This window comes from Somniosus microcephalus, chromosome 2 (genome assembly GCF_052327205.1).
Source record: "Somniosus microcephalus isolate GS21.2 chromosome 2, FLI_Smic_1.0, whole genome shotgun sequence".
In the NCBI taxonomy this organism is placed as follows: domain Eukaryota; kingdom Metazoa; phylum Chordata; class Chondrichthyes; order Squaliformes; family Somniosidae; genus Somniosus; species Somniosus microcephalus.
Window position 1 is genome coordinate 2,729,452 of NC_140988.1, and position 16,146 is coordinate 2,745,597.

At 48.5% G+C, this 16,146-nt stretch overlaps 1 protein-coding gene across 2 annotated transcripts in view; it reads right to left on the minus strand.

Annotated features, from left to right (window-relative positions):
- The window catches only part of nfkb1 (nuclear factor of kappa light polypeptide gene enhancer in B-cells 1), a 128,637-nt gene that overhangs the window by 31,005 nt on the left and 81,486 nt on the right, over positions 1-16,146 (minus strand). For both annotated transcript variants that reach the window (XM_086005773.1, XM_086005781.1), the window contains exons 6-10: positions 13,858-14,009; positions 12,127-12,290; positions 9,980-10,138; positions 5,963-6,067; positions 1,330-1,421 (exon numbers count right to left, since the gene is read on the minus strand). In XM_086005773.1, the coding sequence (XP_085861899.1) occupies positions 1,330-1,421; positions 5,963-6,067; positions 9,980-10,138; positions 12,127-12,290; positions 13,858-14,009 (672 nt within the window). The remainder of the gene's footprint in view (positions 1-1,329; positions 1,422-5,962; positions 6,068-9,979; positions 10,139-12,126; positions 12,291-13,857; positions 14,010-16,146) is intronic.

The following is a 16,146-nucleotide window of genomic DNA, read 5'->3' on the forward strand; positions in this document are numbered from 1 at the left end:
ACTGCACACAATACTCAAGGTGTGGTCTCACCAAGGCCCTGTACAACTGCAGCAAGACATCCTTGCTCCTGTACTCAAATCCTCTCGCTATGAAGGCCAACATACCATTTGCCTTCTTAACCGCCTGCTGCACCTGCATGCTTATCTTCAGCGACTGGTGCACAAGGACACCCAGGTCTCGTTGCACTTCCCCCTTTCCCAATCTATTGCCGTTCAGATAATAATCTGCCTTCCTGTTTTTGCCACCAAAGTGGATAACCTCGCATTTATCCACATTATACTGCATCTGCCATGCATCTGCCCAATTACCCAACCTGTCCAAATCATACTGGAGTTTATTGGCATCCTCCTCACAGCACACACGCCCACCCAGACGGTGAGAAGCCCAGTGTGTGCAGCGTGAGAATAAAGTAAAGGCTGTGTTTAGTTAATGAGGAATGTGTAATTTGATGCAGTTTGAATTTCTCTGCATGGCTAAGTGCAGAACTCAACAATGTTCAGCGCTTCAATACAGCACCAACGCAGCACCCAGCACGGGCAAGCACCAATGCAGTCCCGACACGGCACAGACGCAGCGCCCAGCACCAATACAGCCAGACACGGCACAGACGCAGCGCCCAGCACCAATGCAGCCCGACACGGCACAGACGCAGCGCCCAGCACCAATGCAGCCCCGACACGGCACAGACGCCGCGCCCAGCACCAACGCAACCCTGACACGGCACAGACACAGCGCCCAGCACCAATGCAGCCCCGACACGGCACAGACACAGCACTCGGGCCGGGCTTGAGCGACGTCTCGCACACTCGGGTCATCGTTCAGGCGGCAGTGTCAATATTTGCTCCAAATTTTTTTATAACCATGGTTTGAACAAAGAAGAGGACCCAACCCATAATATTTTTCCTTCATTTCGAGCAAGCTTAAATTGCACATCCTACTCAAGAGACTACGGACAACATTAAAGCAAATCTTAACCTGGCCAGAAATGGTCTGATGCTTAAAAAGAGAGTTGTGGAAGAGCTTTTCAATTCATCAAAAGTCAAACAGAGTTACAATAGGCTCTCGGAGCCGGCTCGCAAGCATTCACACCGCTAAAACCCACGTCCTTGTCTCAGCAACCGAATCATAGCCCAAGTTTCGCATGGGTCTAAATCCAGATTAAGTGATTAGGGAGTGTAATAGCTGGGAGCCAGTTCACAGACGCTGGATATCTCAAATTTGACACAATTGAAGTGTCAATCTAAATATAGCCAGAGTGGCTTAATACCAGAAAGTCGTAGAGAGAGCGAGAGCAACGCAAAGACCAGGGAGATTATTCCGTCACCAACCTGCCGATGGACGTCTGTCGGACCAAAGTCTCCGAATGCTTCCCAAATTCCTCCGTTTTCATCCTCCTCGTAGAATCGAACCTGGATATCATCTGACGAAAAGAGAGAATGCTCATCAGATGGTGGGACACAAGCCGCAGAATGAAAAGACAAAACTAGCAGGCTTACCACCACCAAAGTTTAAAACGAAAGGATGGAAAGATATGTTATCAAAACTAGGCCGCGGAATGGCAGGTATTTCCATTTACAAGTATAGCTGATTGGACAATTTGTACACCGGTTTTAACAATCAGTCGACATAATAAGACGGACTGCCCTTTGAATGTAACAACAGTGGTTGCAAAACATTTTTGGACATCCAAAGGATAGGATATAAAAACCAAGCCCCTTTTTAAAATTCAGAACAGCACAAAAGACAAAGAACATGCTTTAGTGTAGATTTAGTCTTAAAGTAATGCTTTAGACTAATTCTTAGAATATTTAATCCAAAATTTACCCCTCCCTGAAACTGCTTCACCCCAGTTCTGAAGTTATTGTCTAAGTCCAATATCAGGGCCTGACTGGGAGAATGGAGTCTCACTCCTCCTGCTTCAGTCTGCTCAGTTTGAGCCTGGACTCTGTGTTCATAACACGACCTCTTACCTTTATACTTTACACTGCAGCTGAATACAGCCCTCAGGAGCCCAGACATAAATAATGTTCCTTGTTCAAATGCATGTGTAAAACATGAAATGGAAGTGGAGAGTAAAGACCAGGTGCTTGGCTACAGGGAATGAAGGTAAATTATCAGGCAAGTTGGGTTTATAACTAGAGGAATAGAATATAAAAGCAAAGAGATCATGCTAGAACTTTATAAATCACTGGTTAGGCCTCAGCTGGAGTATTGTGGACAGTTCTGGGCCCCACACTTCAGGAAAGATGTAAAGGCCTTAGAAAGGATACAGAGGAGGTTTACCAGGATGTTACCAGGGATGAGGGACTTCAGTTATAAGGAGAAGTTGGAAAAGTTTGGATTGTTCTCCTTGGAGCAGAGAAGGTGAAGAGGTGACCGAACAGAGGTTTTCGAGATGATGAGAGGTTTTGATCGAGCAGAGAGAGAAACACTTCCCTCTCCCCCAGAGGTCATAGATTTAAAATCATTGACAAAAGATCTCGAGGGGCGATGAGGAGATTCTTTTGCACTCAGAGTGTTGTCAAGATCTGGAACACTCGACCTGAAAAGCTGGTGGAAGCTGATCCCATCAATAATTTTAAAAGGGAGTTGGACGGTTCTGGAGGATGAGGAACTCACAGGGTTACGGACAATACGCGGGGGGGTGGGACTGAGCACGACAGCTCTTTCTAAGAGCCGGCACGGGCTCGACGGGCTGAATGGCCTCCTCCTGTGCTGTAAGTTTCCATCATTCTATAAAGTTTAGTTGGAATTGCTCTTTTGTGTCTAAACACAGTTGAGAGCAGGTCAGACAAACACCCTCAGTTAGGAGAATGTTATGACCCTGGAAGATCTCAAAAAGCAGAGAATTAAAATACCTTAAAAATGGTGAGAAAAACTCGTCACACTGAAAAGGAACACGAGATGCAAACTAAAGTTACTGGTGCAGTCTCAAAAAAATGGCCAATTGTCATGTCAATAATTGTAGCTATGATCGAAGTGTTGGCTTCCTTTTGTGTCTCTGCCTCTACTCTTGATCCAATCACAATTAGACCTGTAATGGCTCCAGTTTCTATTTGCTTCCCTCTTGTTTGATTATAAAAAAATATATCGACACTATATATTTAAATATGATTTTTAATTCTTAAAACATCATGTAGAAAATCCTCATCAATAAAAACATTTTCCAGAGATTTGTACTGCTGTTAAAGGTACAACTTTAACAAGCTCGTATATAAAAATATAAGTTAAACATTTAACAATATGTAAAAAGTTATTTTAGTTTGCCAAATTCCCCATATGGTATCACTGGGGAAACCCTGACAATGACCACTAGTGTCAGAGTCACTTCCTCAAAAGCTCTCATCTCTCACTCCAAACCAATCAGGAACAATAGTGACCAGTCAGAGAGACAGGATGTGAGATGCAGAAGCACACAGAGAGATTTAACAGTCTGTCGATTCGAACACGGGCATCGTCACTGACAGTACATTCTGTCGAATAACCTGTCAATAGCAGGTTAATTCACCACACTCGAGTATCTAGTGCGGAGCTGTGCTTCAAGGGAGTGTATGACGGAGAGTTAGTACCCAATCTCCAACCCACACGCCTGTTAACAACAACTTGCATTTATATAGCGCCTTTAACGTAGTAAAACGTCCCAAGGTGCTTCACAGGAGCGATTATCAGACAAAATCTGACACGGAGCCACATGAGGAGGTATTAGGTCAGGTGGCCAAAAGCTTGGTCAAAGAGGTCGGTTTTAAGGAGCATCTTAAAGGAGGAGAGGCAGAGAGGTTTAGGGAGAGAATTCAGGAGTTTGGGGCCTCGGCAGCTGAAGGCACGGCCGCCAATGGTGGAGCGATGGAAATCGGGGATACACAAGAGGCCAGAATTGGAGGAGCGCAGAGATCTCGGGGGGTTGTGAGGCTGGAGGAGGTTACAGAGATAGGGAGGGGGGCGAGGCCATGGAGGGATTTGAAAACAAGGATGAGGGAGCTAATGCAGGTCAGCGAATACAGGGGTGATGGGCGAACGGGACTCGGTGCGAGTTAGGACACGGGGCAGTGAGCACAGGGGGTGATGGGCGAACGGGACTCGGTGCGAGTTAGGACACGGGGCAGTGAGCACAGGGGGTGATGGGCGAACGGGACTCGGTGCGAGTTAGGACACGGGGCAGTGAGCACAGGGGGTGATGGGCGAACGGGACTGGGTGTGAGTTAGGACACGGGGCAGTGAGCACAGGGGGTGATGGGCGAACGGGACTCGGTGCGAGTTAGGACACGGGGCAGTGAGCACAGGGGGTGATGGGCGAACGGGACTGGGTGCAAGTTAGGACACGGGGCAGTGAGCACAGGGGGCGATGGGCGAACGGGACTGGGTGTGAGTTAGGACACGGGGCAGTGAGCACAGTGGGTGATGGGCGAACGGGACTGGGTGTGAGTTAGGACACGCTACAGTGAGCACAGGGGGTGATGGGTGAACGGGACTGGGTGTGAGTTAGGACACGGGGCAGTGAGCACAGGGGGTGATGGGTGGACGGGACTGGGTGCGAGTTAGGACACGGGGCAGTGAGCACAGGGGGTGACGGGTGAACGGGACTCGGTGCGAGTTAGGACACGCTGCAGTGAGCACAGGGGGTGATGGGTGAACGGGACTGGGTGCGAGTTAGGACACGGGGCAGTGAGCACAGGGGGTGATGGGTGAACGGGACTGGGTGTGAGTTAGGACACGGGGCAGTGAGCACAGGGGGTGATGGGTGAACGGGACTGGGTGTGAGTTAGGACACGGGGCAGTGAGCACAGGGGGTGATGGGTAAACGGGACTCGGTGCGAGTTAGGACACGGGGCAGTGAGCACAGGGGGTGATGGGTGAATGGGACTGGGTGTGAGTTAGGACACGGGGCAGTGAGCACAGGGGGTGATGGGCGAACGGGACTCGGTGCGAGTTAGGACACGGGGCAGTGAGCACAGGGGGTGATGGGCGAACGGGACTGGGTGTGAGTTAGGACACGGGGCAGTGAGCACAGGGGGTGATGGGCGAACGGGACTCGGTGCGAGTTAGGACACGGGGCAGTGAGCACGGGGTGATGGGCGAACGGGACTGGGTGCGAGTTAGGACACGGGGCAGTGAGCACAGTGGGTGATGGGCGAACGGGACTGGGTGTGAGTTAGGACACGCTACAGTGAGCACAGGGGGTGATGGGTGAACGGGACTGGGTGTGAGTTAGGACACGGGGCAGTGAGCACAGGGGGTGATGGGTGGACGGGACTGGGTGCGAGTTAGGACACGGGGCAGTGAGCACAGGGGGTGATGGGTGAACGGGACTCGGTGCGAGTTAGGACACGCTGCAGTGAGCACAGGGGGTGATGGGTGAACGGGACTGGGTGCGAGTTAGGACAGGGGGCAGTGAGCACAGGGGGTGATGGGTGAACGGGACTGGGTGTGAGTTAGGACACGGGGCAGTGAGCACAGGGGGTGATGGGTGAACGGGACTGGGTGTGAGTTAGGACACGGGGCAGTGAGCACAGGGGGTGATGGGTGAACGGGACTTGGTGCGAGTTAGGACATGGGGCAGCCGAGTTTTGGATGAGCTGAAGTTTACGGAGGGCGGAAGGTGGGAAACCGGGCCAGGAGAGAAATGGAATAGTCGAGTCCAGCTCCTCGCTGGAAGCGTGGGCGAGTTTATCCTGAAGTCTTAAAATTAGGATTCCATTATTCATGCCTTTCTTTTTAAATCATTTCGACTCTACATAAAGGGAGACAGCTTGACTGGGAAAATAACACCATTTCATCATGGGAGTTAATGAAAGCTTCAGTTGGTGGAGAATTCAGGGTGCAATCCTTCCAACATACACACACACACACGTGTGTCATTATAACCGAGTCCAGGGCAGGCTCAATAAACAGAGAGCATCATGAGCTAATAGTAGATATTTTATATCAAGTGATAGAACTGTCGTACTTCCTGAAGAAACTCACCTTTCTGCACTTTATCACAAAGCAGGTAAACCTCATCGCCTCCAACCACACATCCTGCGGTCTTATCCATTCGGACTATCCTCAAATTGGATGCATTTGGTGCCTCTGTAACATTGAAAATAAAAATTCAGCAACCCTTTGTGGGAAGGGAGAACGAAAAACACACAATTTAATTTACACTTTTTGTTACTGTTGTGACTAGTCAGATGTTGCTGGCTCCTTAAATAAATTTCTTGTCATCACAGTGGTCACTGATTAACTCTTTCTGTGCTGTACACTAACACACATATAAAAGAAAAGAAAGACTTGCATTTCTCCAGCGCCTTTCACGACCTCAGGATGTACCAAAGCGCTTTACAGCCAGTGAAATACTTCTGAAGTGTCGTCACTGTTGTAATGTAGGAGACGTGGCAGCCAATTTGCACACAGCAAGCTCCCACAAATAGCAATGTGATAATGACCAGATAATCTGTTTTACTGATGTTGGTTGAGGGATAAATATTGGCCCCAGGACACTGGGGATAACTCCCCTGCTCTTCTTCAAAATAGTGCCACGTGATCTTTTACATCCACCTGAGAGAGCAGACGGGGCCTCGGTTTAACGTCTCATCCGAAAAACAGCACCTTCGACAGTGCGGCGCTCCCTCAGTACTGCCCCTCCGACAGTGCGGCGCTCCCTCAGTACTGCCCCTCCGACAGTGCAGCGCTCCCTCAGTACTGCCCCTCCGACTGTGCAGCGCTCCCTCAGTACTGCACTCCCTCAGTACTGCCCGTCCGACAGTGCAGCGCTCCCTCAGTACTGCCCCTCCGACAGTGCAGCGCTCCCTCAGTACCGCCCCTCCGACAGTGCGGCGCTCCCTCAGTACTGCCCCTCCGACTGTGCAGCGCTCCCTCAGTACTGCACTCCCTCAGTACTGCCCCTCCGACAGTGCAAAGCTCCCTCAGTACTGCCCCTCCGACAGTGCAGCGCTCCCTCAGTACTGCCCCTCCGACAGTGCAGCGCTCCCTCAGTACTGCCCCTCCGACAGTGCAGCGCTCCCTCAGTACTGCCCCGCCGACAGTGCGGCGCTCCCTCAGTACTGCCCATCCGACAGTGCAGCGCTCCCTCAGTACTGCCCCTCCGACAGTGCAGCGCTCCCCTCAGTACTGCCCCTCCAACAGTGCGGTGCTCCCACAGTACTGCCCATCCGACAGTGCGGCGCTCCCACAGTACTGCCCCTCCGACAGTGAGGCACTCCCTCAGTACTGCCCCTCCGACAGTGCGGCGCCTCAAAACATGGCTATTGTCGGCTTGGCTAATTTTATTCATAGATGCCACCACTGGTAACGGACTTTGTGGAACCGATCTGGATGGTCATCCTTTCTCTCTCATCATCCCTTCCTCATTCACCCGTTTCATTCCTTTATTCTCACAATCCCCCTCTCCTCACTGTCCCTCGTCATTTCCTCTTTCTGTCTCTTTCACACTCCCTTGCTACTCGTTGCTCACACCTTGCTCCTCTCGCCCCTTGCTCCTCTCGCCCCTCCCATTTAACACTGGGTGGATTTACAAATAATTGTTCTTCTTCCTAACCCGTCTTTGTAAACTCAGTAACGATGATTTGAACCACGAAAGGCGACTGAAATTTCAACTGATGTTTGTTATTTTTTTATATAAAAAAAAGACAATAAATTTCCATTCGCTACAGTCAAAATTGGGGGAATGGAACGTCCTCGAACTTTGATAATATTTAATGTTACAGTTCGAGTTACTGAACCTCCTTCGCACTCCCACCACCCGCAAGTAGACATGAATTGGAAAGCCCCATTTTTCGAAGAATGTCGACAATTTCCCCAAAGATGCCTTCGATCTGCACTTGCTGCAGTTTTGGTGCTTCCGTCTGTTCCACTTTCCCCTCCTTCAAAATAGCAGATTCCGATCAAGCACATTTAACACAAATTCTTTTTCATTACAAAAAAAGGTGTAAACTTACTCAACATTGTCATCTGTGCCTCTGCTGGCCAACTGAGAAATGCACGAGGGAGAAATTTTAACTGAAGCCTCCCACGGGAAGCTGACGCGATCAGGAGCGACGCCAGTTTTACACCTGCCTGACTTTACTCTCGATGGAAGTCGAGGGAGAATAATATCGCGCGGGATGTGAAACCGGCCTTCCATCCCATTCCCGCCAGGCAGTGAGTTCCAGACCCCCACCACCCTCTGGGTGAAAAAATTTCTCCTCAACTCCCCTCTCAACCTCGGACCAGTTACTTTAAAACTCTGCCCCCTGGTTATTGACCCCTCTGCTAAGGGAAATAGATCCTTCCTATCCACTCTACCTAGGCCCTTCATAATTTTATACACCTCAATTAAGTCTCCCCTCAGCCTCCTCTGTTCCAAAGAAAACCACCCCAGCCTATCCAGTCTTTCCTCATAGCTAAAATTCTCCAGCCCAGGCAACATCCTCGTAAATCTCCTCTGCACCCCCACCAGTGCAATCACATCCTTCCTGTAATGTGACCAGAACTGCACGCAGTATTCTAGCTGTGGCCTAACTCGTGTTTTATACAGTTCAAGCATAACCTCCCTGCTCTTATATTCTATGCCTCGGCTAATAAATGCAAGTATCCCGTATGCCTTCTTAACCACCTCATCTACCTGTCCTGCTACCTTCAGGGATCTGTGGACATGCACTCCAAGGTCCCTCTGATCTTCTGCACTTCTCGGTGTCCGACCATTTATTGTGTATTCCCTTGTCTTGTTAGCCCTCCCCAAATGCATTACCTCACACCTCTCCAGATTGATTTACAGGCTGCACTGCTACAACTTGCCAAGCTTACTAATGTAACATCTCTCAGCGCTGCAAACTCTATCACCATCACTTCATACACAGTCCTGACTTGAACATACACCACCCTTCCTTCATCGTCGCTGGGTCAATATCCTGGAACTCCCTCCCTAACAGCACTGTGGGAGTACCTTCACCACACGGACTGCAGCGGTTGAAGGGCAGGACTCACCACCACCTTCTCAAGGGCGACTAGGGATGGGCAATAAATGCCGGCTGGCCTTTCCAGCATCCAGAGAACAAATAATAAAATTTGTGTCATTGGGGACGGAGTATGTGTGCAGCTAAATAAATCTTTGAAGAGCCACACTTTAGCAACAGGAAAGCTCCATGCAGCTGTGATGCTAGTGAAGCTCCCGAGTTAAACCCTTGTAAAATGCTATTGGGCCGGAATTTGCGGTGGGTAATAACGGAGAAGGAACAGCGGTCGTTATTACCCCATTTGAAACTGACCGTAACTTTGGGATGTAGCGTGAGCGCATCTAAACGCGCAAATCCTGAAGTTGTGGGCAGTCATTCACTGCTCCGACACTGGCTGCACTGTGACCCCCCCCCCCCCACCCCCACCCAGCCGGCAATCAGTGAAACTGACGAATACGTGGGCTTTCCCGCGGTAATATCGCTGTTAAATACCCCATTAAAAGTTCGGCCTTGTTGGATTAGGTGTAACTGGGGTTTTAACAGCGGACTGACTGCTGAACAAACGATACGCCCCCGAAAAACTCATTTAAATTTTGTGGAGTGTCATTTTTGGTGGAGAGAATTTTTAAGAAACTTTTCTAAAATAAGTTTGTTGACGATATTTCAGGTTCTACCTTATCCCCATGTGAGAGCCCCGGTCTTTGTCTCGCGCTCTCCATCGTTTTTAAAAACTCAGGATAAAAGCAGCTTCTCATTTCCTGGTTCCCTGTCTGTGAGAATTCTGCAATGGCGATTGGCTGCTTAAGACAGCTCGCTGACGTCACAGCAGATTGCGCGAGGGAACTCCCCATTATACCGTACTGAAATCGCAACGGCAATCTTCTCGCCACGGAGATCGCGAGATTTCCTCGCCCGCCACCGACAGCAAATTCTGGGCCAATATTTCAAACAAAAACCAAACCCTCTGCAGAATGAACGGAGCAGGTAAATAAAACGTTACGGCATTCTGATTCACGGCGGCACGTAGATTTACAGAGTTCCAACTCACTGCTGTCGTAGATTGGATCGGAAATGACAGGTTCCAGTTTCCGTGTAAAGCGACAGCTGCTGTCGGGAAGGAGGGCTGTAAACATGAGACGAACGACACTCAGGTCCATTTCTTTCGCCTGTTGTATCGACGCCTGGTGGATGAATTCCTTTTCACGCTCTGCGAGCAAGTATCACAATCCTGTGTCAGTACCATTCTCGTGTGAGAGACACAAAGCACACTAGAGCCATAACGGCACAGGAGGCCATTCGGCCCATCCAGTCCGTGCCGGCTCTCTGTAGAGCAATCCAGTCAGTCCCATTCCCTGCTCTATCCCCGTAGCCCTGCAAGTTTATTTCCCTCAAGTGCCGATCCAGTCTCCCCTTGAAAACATCGAGTGTCTCCGCTTCCACCACTTCCGTCGGCAGCGAGTTCCAGGTCCTCACCACTCGCTGCGTATTAAAGTTTTTCCTCACATTCCCCTGTATCTCTTGCCCAAAACCTTAAATCTGTGTCCCCTAGTCCTTGTACCATCAACTAGTGGGAACAGCCTTTCCCGTCTAGCCTATCCAAACCCGTCATAATCTTGTACACCTCTATCAAATCACCCCTCAACCTCCTTTGCTCTAATTAAAACAAATCCAGCTTCTCCAACCTGTCCTTGTAGCTAAGATCCCCCATCCCCGGAACCATTCTGGTAAATCTCCTCTGCACCCTCTCAAGGGCCTTCACATCCTTCCTAAAGTGTGGTGACCAGAACTGGACCCAATACTCCATTTGTGGCCTAACCAGCGCTTTATAAAGGTTCAGCATAACTTCTCTACTTTTGTACTCAATACCTCTATTTACGAAGCCCAAGATCCCATATGCTTTGTTAACCACTCTCTCACTATGTCCTGCCACCTTCAGGGACCTAAAACAACAACTTGCATTTGTATAGCGCCTTTAATGCAGTAGGTTTTAAGGAACTTCTTAAATGAGAAAAGGGGTAACGAGGCGGAGAGGTTTAGGGAAGGAATTCCAGAGCTTAGGGCCTCGGCAGCTGAAGGCACGGCCGCCAATGGTGGAGCGATGGAAATTGGGGAATGCTCAAGAGGGCAGAATTGGAGAAGCGCAGAGATCTCGGAGGGTTGTGGGGCTGGAGGAGGCTACAGGGACAGAGTGCGATTTGAAAATAAGGATGAGAACTTTAATTTTTTAAATATTCATTCACAGGATACAGATGTCGCCGTCAGGGCAGCATTTATTACCCATCCCTAATTACCCTCGAGAGGGCAAGTTAGAGTCAACCACATTGCTGTGGGTCTGGAGTCACATATAGGCCAGACCAGGTAAGGACGGCAGATTTCCTTCCCTAAAGGACATCAGTGAATTTAATTACTTTAATTTAAATACTTAATTAACTGAATTTAAATTCCCCAGCTGCTGTGGTGGGATTTGAACTCAAGTCTCTGGGTCACTGGCCTCTGGGTTACCAGTCCAGTAACATCACCACTATGTTACCGTTCCCCCAACGCTGGACCGGGAGCCAATGTATATCTAATGGTGGAGCAATGAGTCAAGGTACAGGTTTTTCTCTCTCTTGCATTATGTTTAAAAAAAACCATCACCAGGATAATTTTCCAACTTCAGGAGGAACTCTGTCAGGAACACTAATTTGTAAAATTACTCAACATGCCGTCATATTTATGTATTATAGTCAGAAAAGACCCACAGATACTTATTTTCAAAAACATAACTCACAATCACACAGCACAGGAGGAGGCCATTCGGCCCACCGTGCCTGTGCCGGCTCTTTGAACGAGCTCTCCGATTAGTCCCACTCCCCCCTGCTCTCTCCCCACAGCCCTGTAAATATTTCCTTTTCAAGTATATATCCAATGAGTTACTATTGAATCTGCTTCCACCGCCCTTTCAGGCAGCACATTCTAGATCACAACAACTCGCTGCATAAAAAAAATTCTCCTCGTCTCCCCTCTGGTTTGTTTGCCAATTATTTTAAAATTCTTGGAATATATTTTCAATTTTCAAATAGGTCATATCACTTAGGAGCCAATGGCCTTGTTAGACCCTCTTCCGACTGACTTCAAGAGAACCTTTATCCAAAGATAAAGTTAATGGGAGATACCACACACGTTAATTGCAAGGATGTACTGCTTGAAACTGACCTGTGAGCTCCCTTTGGCCATAACCCTCGCTGAGTCGATGATTTAACTCTGGGTGTATCACAACTCCATTATTATAACCCATCACATAAGCCTGAGTCATTCTCTGTTCAAGTGTGTTGGCAACGTTCTTCTTGGTCACATGGAGGATACCAAGGTTTGGAAATCTGGAGGAGGAATAAACACCATTAATTGATGAGCAATGGCGCTTCCGCACAACAATCTTTTGTTTAGTCAACCAGGTGCTCAAAACCCATCATCATTTTAAGAGTCCTCAGTTCAAGTTCCTCAGAGAATCTACGCCTGTTAGAGCAGAGAAGGTTGAGAGGAGATTTGATGGAGGTGTTCAAAATCATGAGGGGTCTGGACAGAGTAGATAGAGAGAAACTGTTCCCATTGGCGGAAGGGTCGAGAACCAGAGGACACAGATTTAAGGTGATTGGCAGAAGAACCAAAGGCGACATGAGGAGAAACTTTTTTACACAGCGAGTGGTTATGATCTAGAATACACTGCCTGAAAGGGTGGTGGAGGCAGATTCAATTGTGGCTTTCAAAAGGGAATTGGATAAGTACCTGAAGAAAAAAAAATTGCAGGGCTACGGGGAAAGGGTGGGGGAGTGGGATTAGCTGAAGTGCTCTTGCAGAGAGCCAGCACGGGCTCGACGGGCTGAATGGCCTTCTTCTGTGCTCTAACCATTCTGTGATTTCTGTACAGTTTCTGTTCGTCTTGTGTAGCATTCACACTTACACTGGTATAAATCTCCCGTACCCAAGTCCGGAGAGCTAATGTGCAATTTAGTAGAGGAAAGTCACAGGGAACCCCCAACTACGCACACAGTGGAGTTTACCCAGGCAATAAGTCACAGCCCACTGGCGCAGAACACTGCTAAGCTTCCTCGGATTTGCATACAGGAAGTAAGTGCATTGGGGACACTGGGCAGAGGAGAATTAGCCCCAATATTCTAACTATAGCTGGAGACAATATAAACTAAATGGGATAATTTTAAAGGGGGTGCAAGAACAAAGAGACCTGGGGGTTACGTACACGAGTCTTTGAAGGGGGCAGGACAAGTTGATAAGGCTGTTAAAAAAGCACATGGGATCCTTGGCTTTATAAACAGAGGCAAAGAATACGAAAGCCAGGAAGTTATGCTCAAGCTTCATAAATCACTGGTTGGGCCTCAGCTGGAGGATTGTGTCCAATTCTGGGCACCGCACTTTAGGAAGGACGTCGAGGCCTTAGAGAGGGCGCTGAGGAGATTCACTAGAATGGTTCCAGGAATGAGGGACTTCAGTTATGTGGAGAGACTGGAGAAGCTGGGATTGTTCTCCTTAGAGCAGAGAAGGTTAAGAGGAGATTTAATAGAGGTGTTCAAAATTATGAGGGATTTTGATAGAGTAAATAAGGAGAAACTGTTTCCACTGGCAGGAGGGTCGGTAACCAGAGGACACAGGTTTATGGTAATTGTCAAAAGAACCAGAGGGGAGATGAGGAGAATTTTTTTTTACGCAGCAAGTTGTTGTGATCTGGAATGCGCTGCCTGAAAGGGCGGTGGAAGCAGATTCAATAATAACTTTCAAAGGAGAATTGGATAAATACTTGAAAAGGAAAAATTTGCAGGGCTGTGGGGAAAGAGCAGGAGAGTAGGACTAATTGGAGAGCTCGTTCAAAGAAAATATCCTTAAAGTCGGATTATTGAAAAAACCCATTCTGAGGGCGAGGTGCCAACTTACGTTGAAGTCATTTCCTTTGGCCCCAGTTGGACTAAACATATTCCTTTTTCACACTGTTTGCCAACTAGGCTGTGGGCGTGGAGATGTACAGGCTCTTTGCCATAGGTCACCAACTGAACAACAATCTTCGCTTGGCCAACGTAGTTACATATCTAAACAGAATGAGAGAACTACATTACTGATAAATAAAAACATCACAGCACAAGATGAGGCCCATTTTATCTCATCTTTCTGGAACACCAACCTAACTCCTTCCCATCTCATCATTCCGGAACATAAAGAACATAAGAATTAGGAGCGGGAGTCGGCCATTCGCCCCCTCGAGCCTGCTCCGCCATTCAATAAGATCGTGGCTGGTCTTCGACCTCAACTCCACTTTCCCGCACTATCCCCATATCCCTTGATTCCCCTAGAGTCCAAAAATCTATCGATCGCTGTCTTGAATATACTCAATGACTGATCCTCCACAGCCCTCTGGGGTAGAGAATTCCAAAGATTCACCACCCTCTGAGTGAAGAAATTCCTCCTCATCTCAGTCCTAAATGGCCGACCCCTTATCCTGAAACTGTGACCCCTGGTTCTAGACTCCCCAGCCAGGGGGAAACAGCCTCTCAACATCTACCCTGTCAATCCCCCTCAGAATCTTACATGTTTCAAGCCAACCTAACTCCTTCCCATCTCATCCTTCTGGAACACTAACCTAACTCCTTCCCATTTGCTCCATAAATAAATCCCCTCAAAAGCTTTTCCTAGTATTCCATTCCAGCGATTGATCACCCTCTGTGTAAAGAAAATATTTCCCAAAATCTCATCTCAAATTGGTTCTTCACGACCCTGAACCTGTGCTCTCTTGACCGGCTACCCGGGCATATCAACAACCATCAAGTTTCCTTTTATATCAGGTTTCCTTAATCCTGTTAACTCAAGAGAGGAGACATCTCTTTTTCAGGCCATGAGATGAAGATTTTATGCGGCGAGGATGATGAGCACTTGTTCCTGAATTGCACTGGACACATCTTGAATACCATGTAATTATTAATCTTGTTTAACTATCCAACATTGCAGTTTTTTAAAATAAGAAAAACACTAAATTTCATCTGACAATAGCTCCTTCTTTTCTGATCACCATTTGCACTTTAACTTACAGGGAAATAATTCTTCTTAAATTATTATGCAAGGGTAAATTTTACGACTTAGCACTTTTGCTGCAGAGCATTGCATGAGGGAGCGCGGGTCTCGGGAATTCCCCACAACTGATGTGCTGTCTGCATAATTTTCTGCCCATTAAGGTCTTTGGGCGGCAAATTCTCCTTTCACATCAGAGATCTGTTTTTGAATCTAGACCACAAACTGGCGCGTTGAAAATCTTCCACTCCAGAGAATTGAGCAAGTAATCCAGGTCGACACTTCCAGTGCAGTACTGAGGGAGCGCCGCACAGTCGGAGGGGCAGTACTGAGAGAACACCACACTGTCAGAGGGGCAGTACTGAGGGAGCGCTGCACTGTCGGAGGGGCAGTACTGAGGGAGCGCCGTACTGTTGGAGGGGCAGTACTGAGGGAACGCTGCACTGTCGGAGGGGCAGTACTGAGGGAGCGCCGCACTGTCGGAGGGGCTGTACTGAGCGAGCGCTGCACTGTTGGAGGGGCAGTACTGAGGGAGCGCTGCACTGTCGGAGGGGCAGTACTGAGGGAGCACTGCACTGTCGGAGGGGCAGTACTGAGGGAGCGCTGCACTGTCGGAGGGGCAGTACTGAGGGAGCACTGCACTGTCGGAGGGGCAGTACTGAGGGAGCGCTGCACTGTCGGAGGGGCAGTACTGAGGGAGCACTGCACTGTCGGAGGGGCCATCTTTCCACGAGACGTTAAACCGAGGCCCCGTCAGATGGGTGTAAAAGATCCATGGCACTATTTTGAAGAAGTGCAGGGGATTTTTCTTGGTGTCCCGGGGCCAATATTTATCCCTCAACTAACATCACTAAAGCAGATTATCTGATCATTATCACATTGCTGTTTGTGGGAGCTTGCTGTGCACAAATTGACTGCCGCGTTTCCCACATTACAACAGTGACCACACTTCAAAAAGTACTTCATTGGCTGTAACGTGCTTTGGGAGGTCCTGAGGTCGTCCAATGTGCTATATAAATGCAAGTCTTTTCTTATAATAAGGGTCCTTATGCAGGAGATTGGGAGGTAACACCCCAGTTCCTAATGGACTCGGAAGATAGCTGCAACTGCTCAAATTTCACTAAATCAGTAGTCTCACTTACCAAGGGCATAAATATAGCTGGG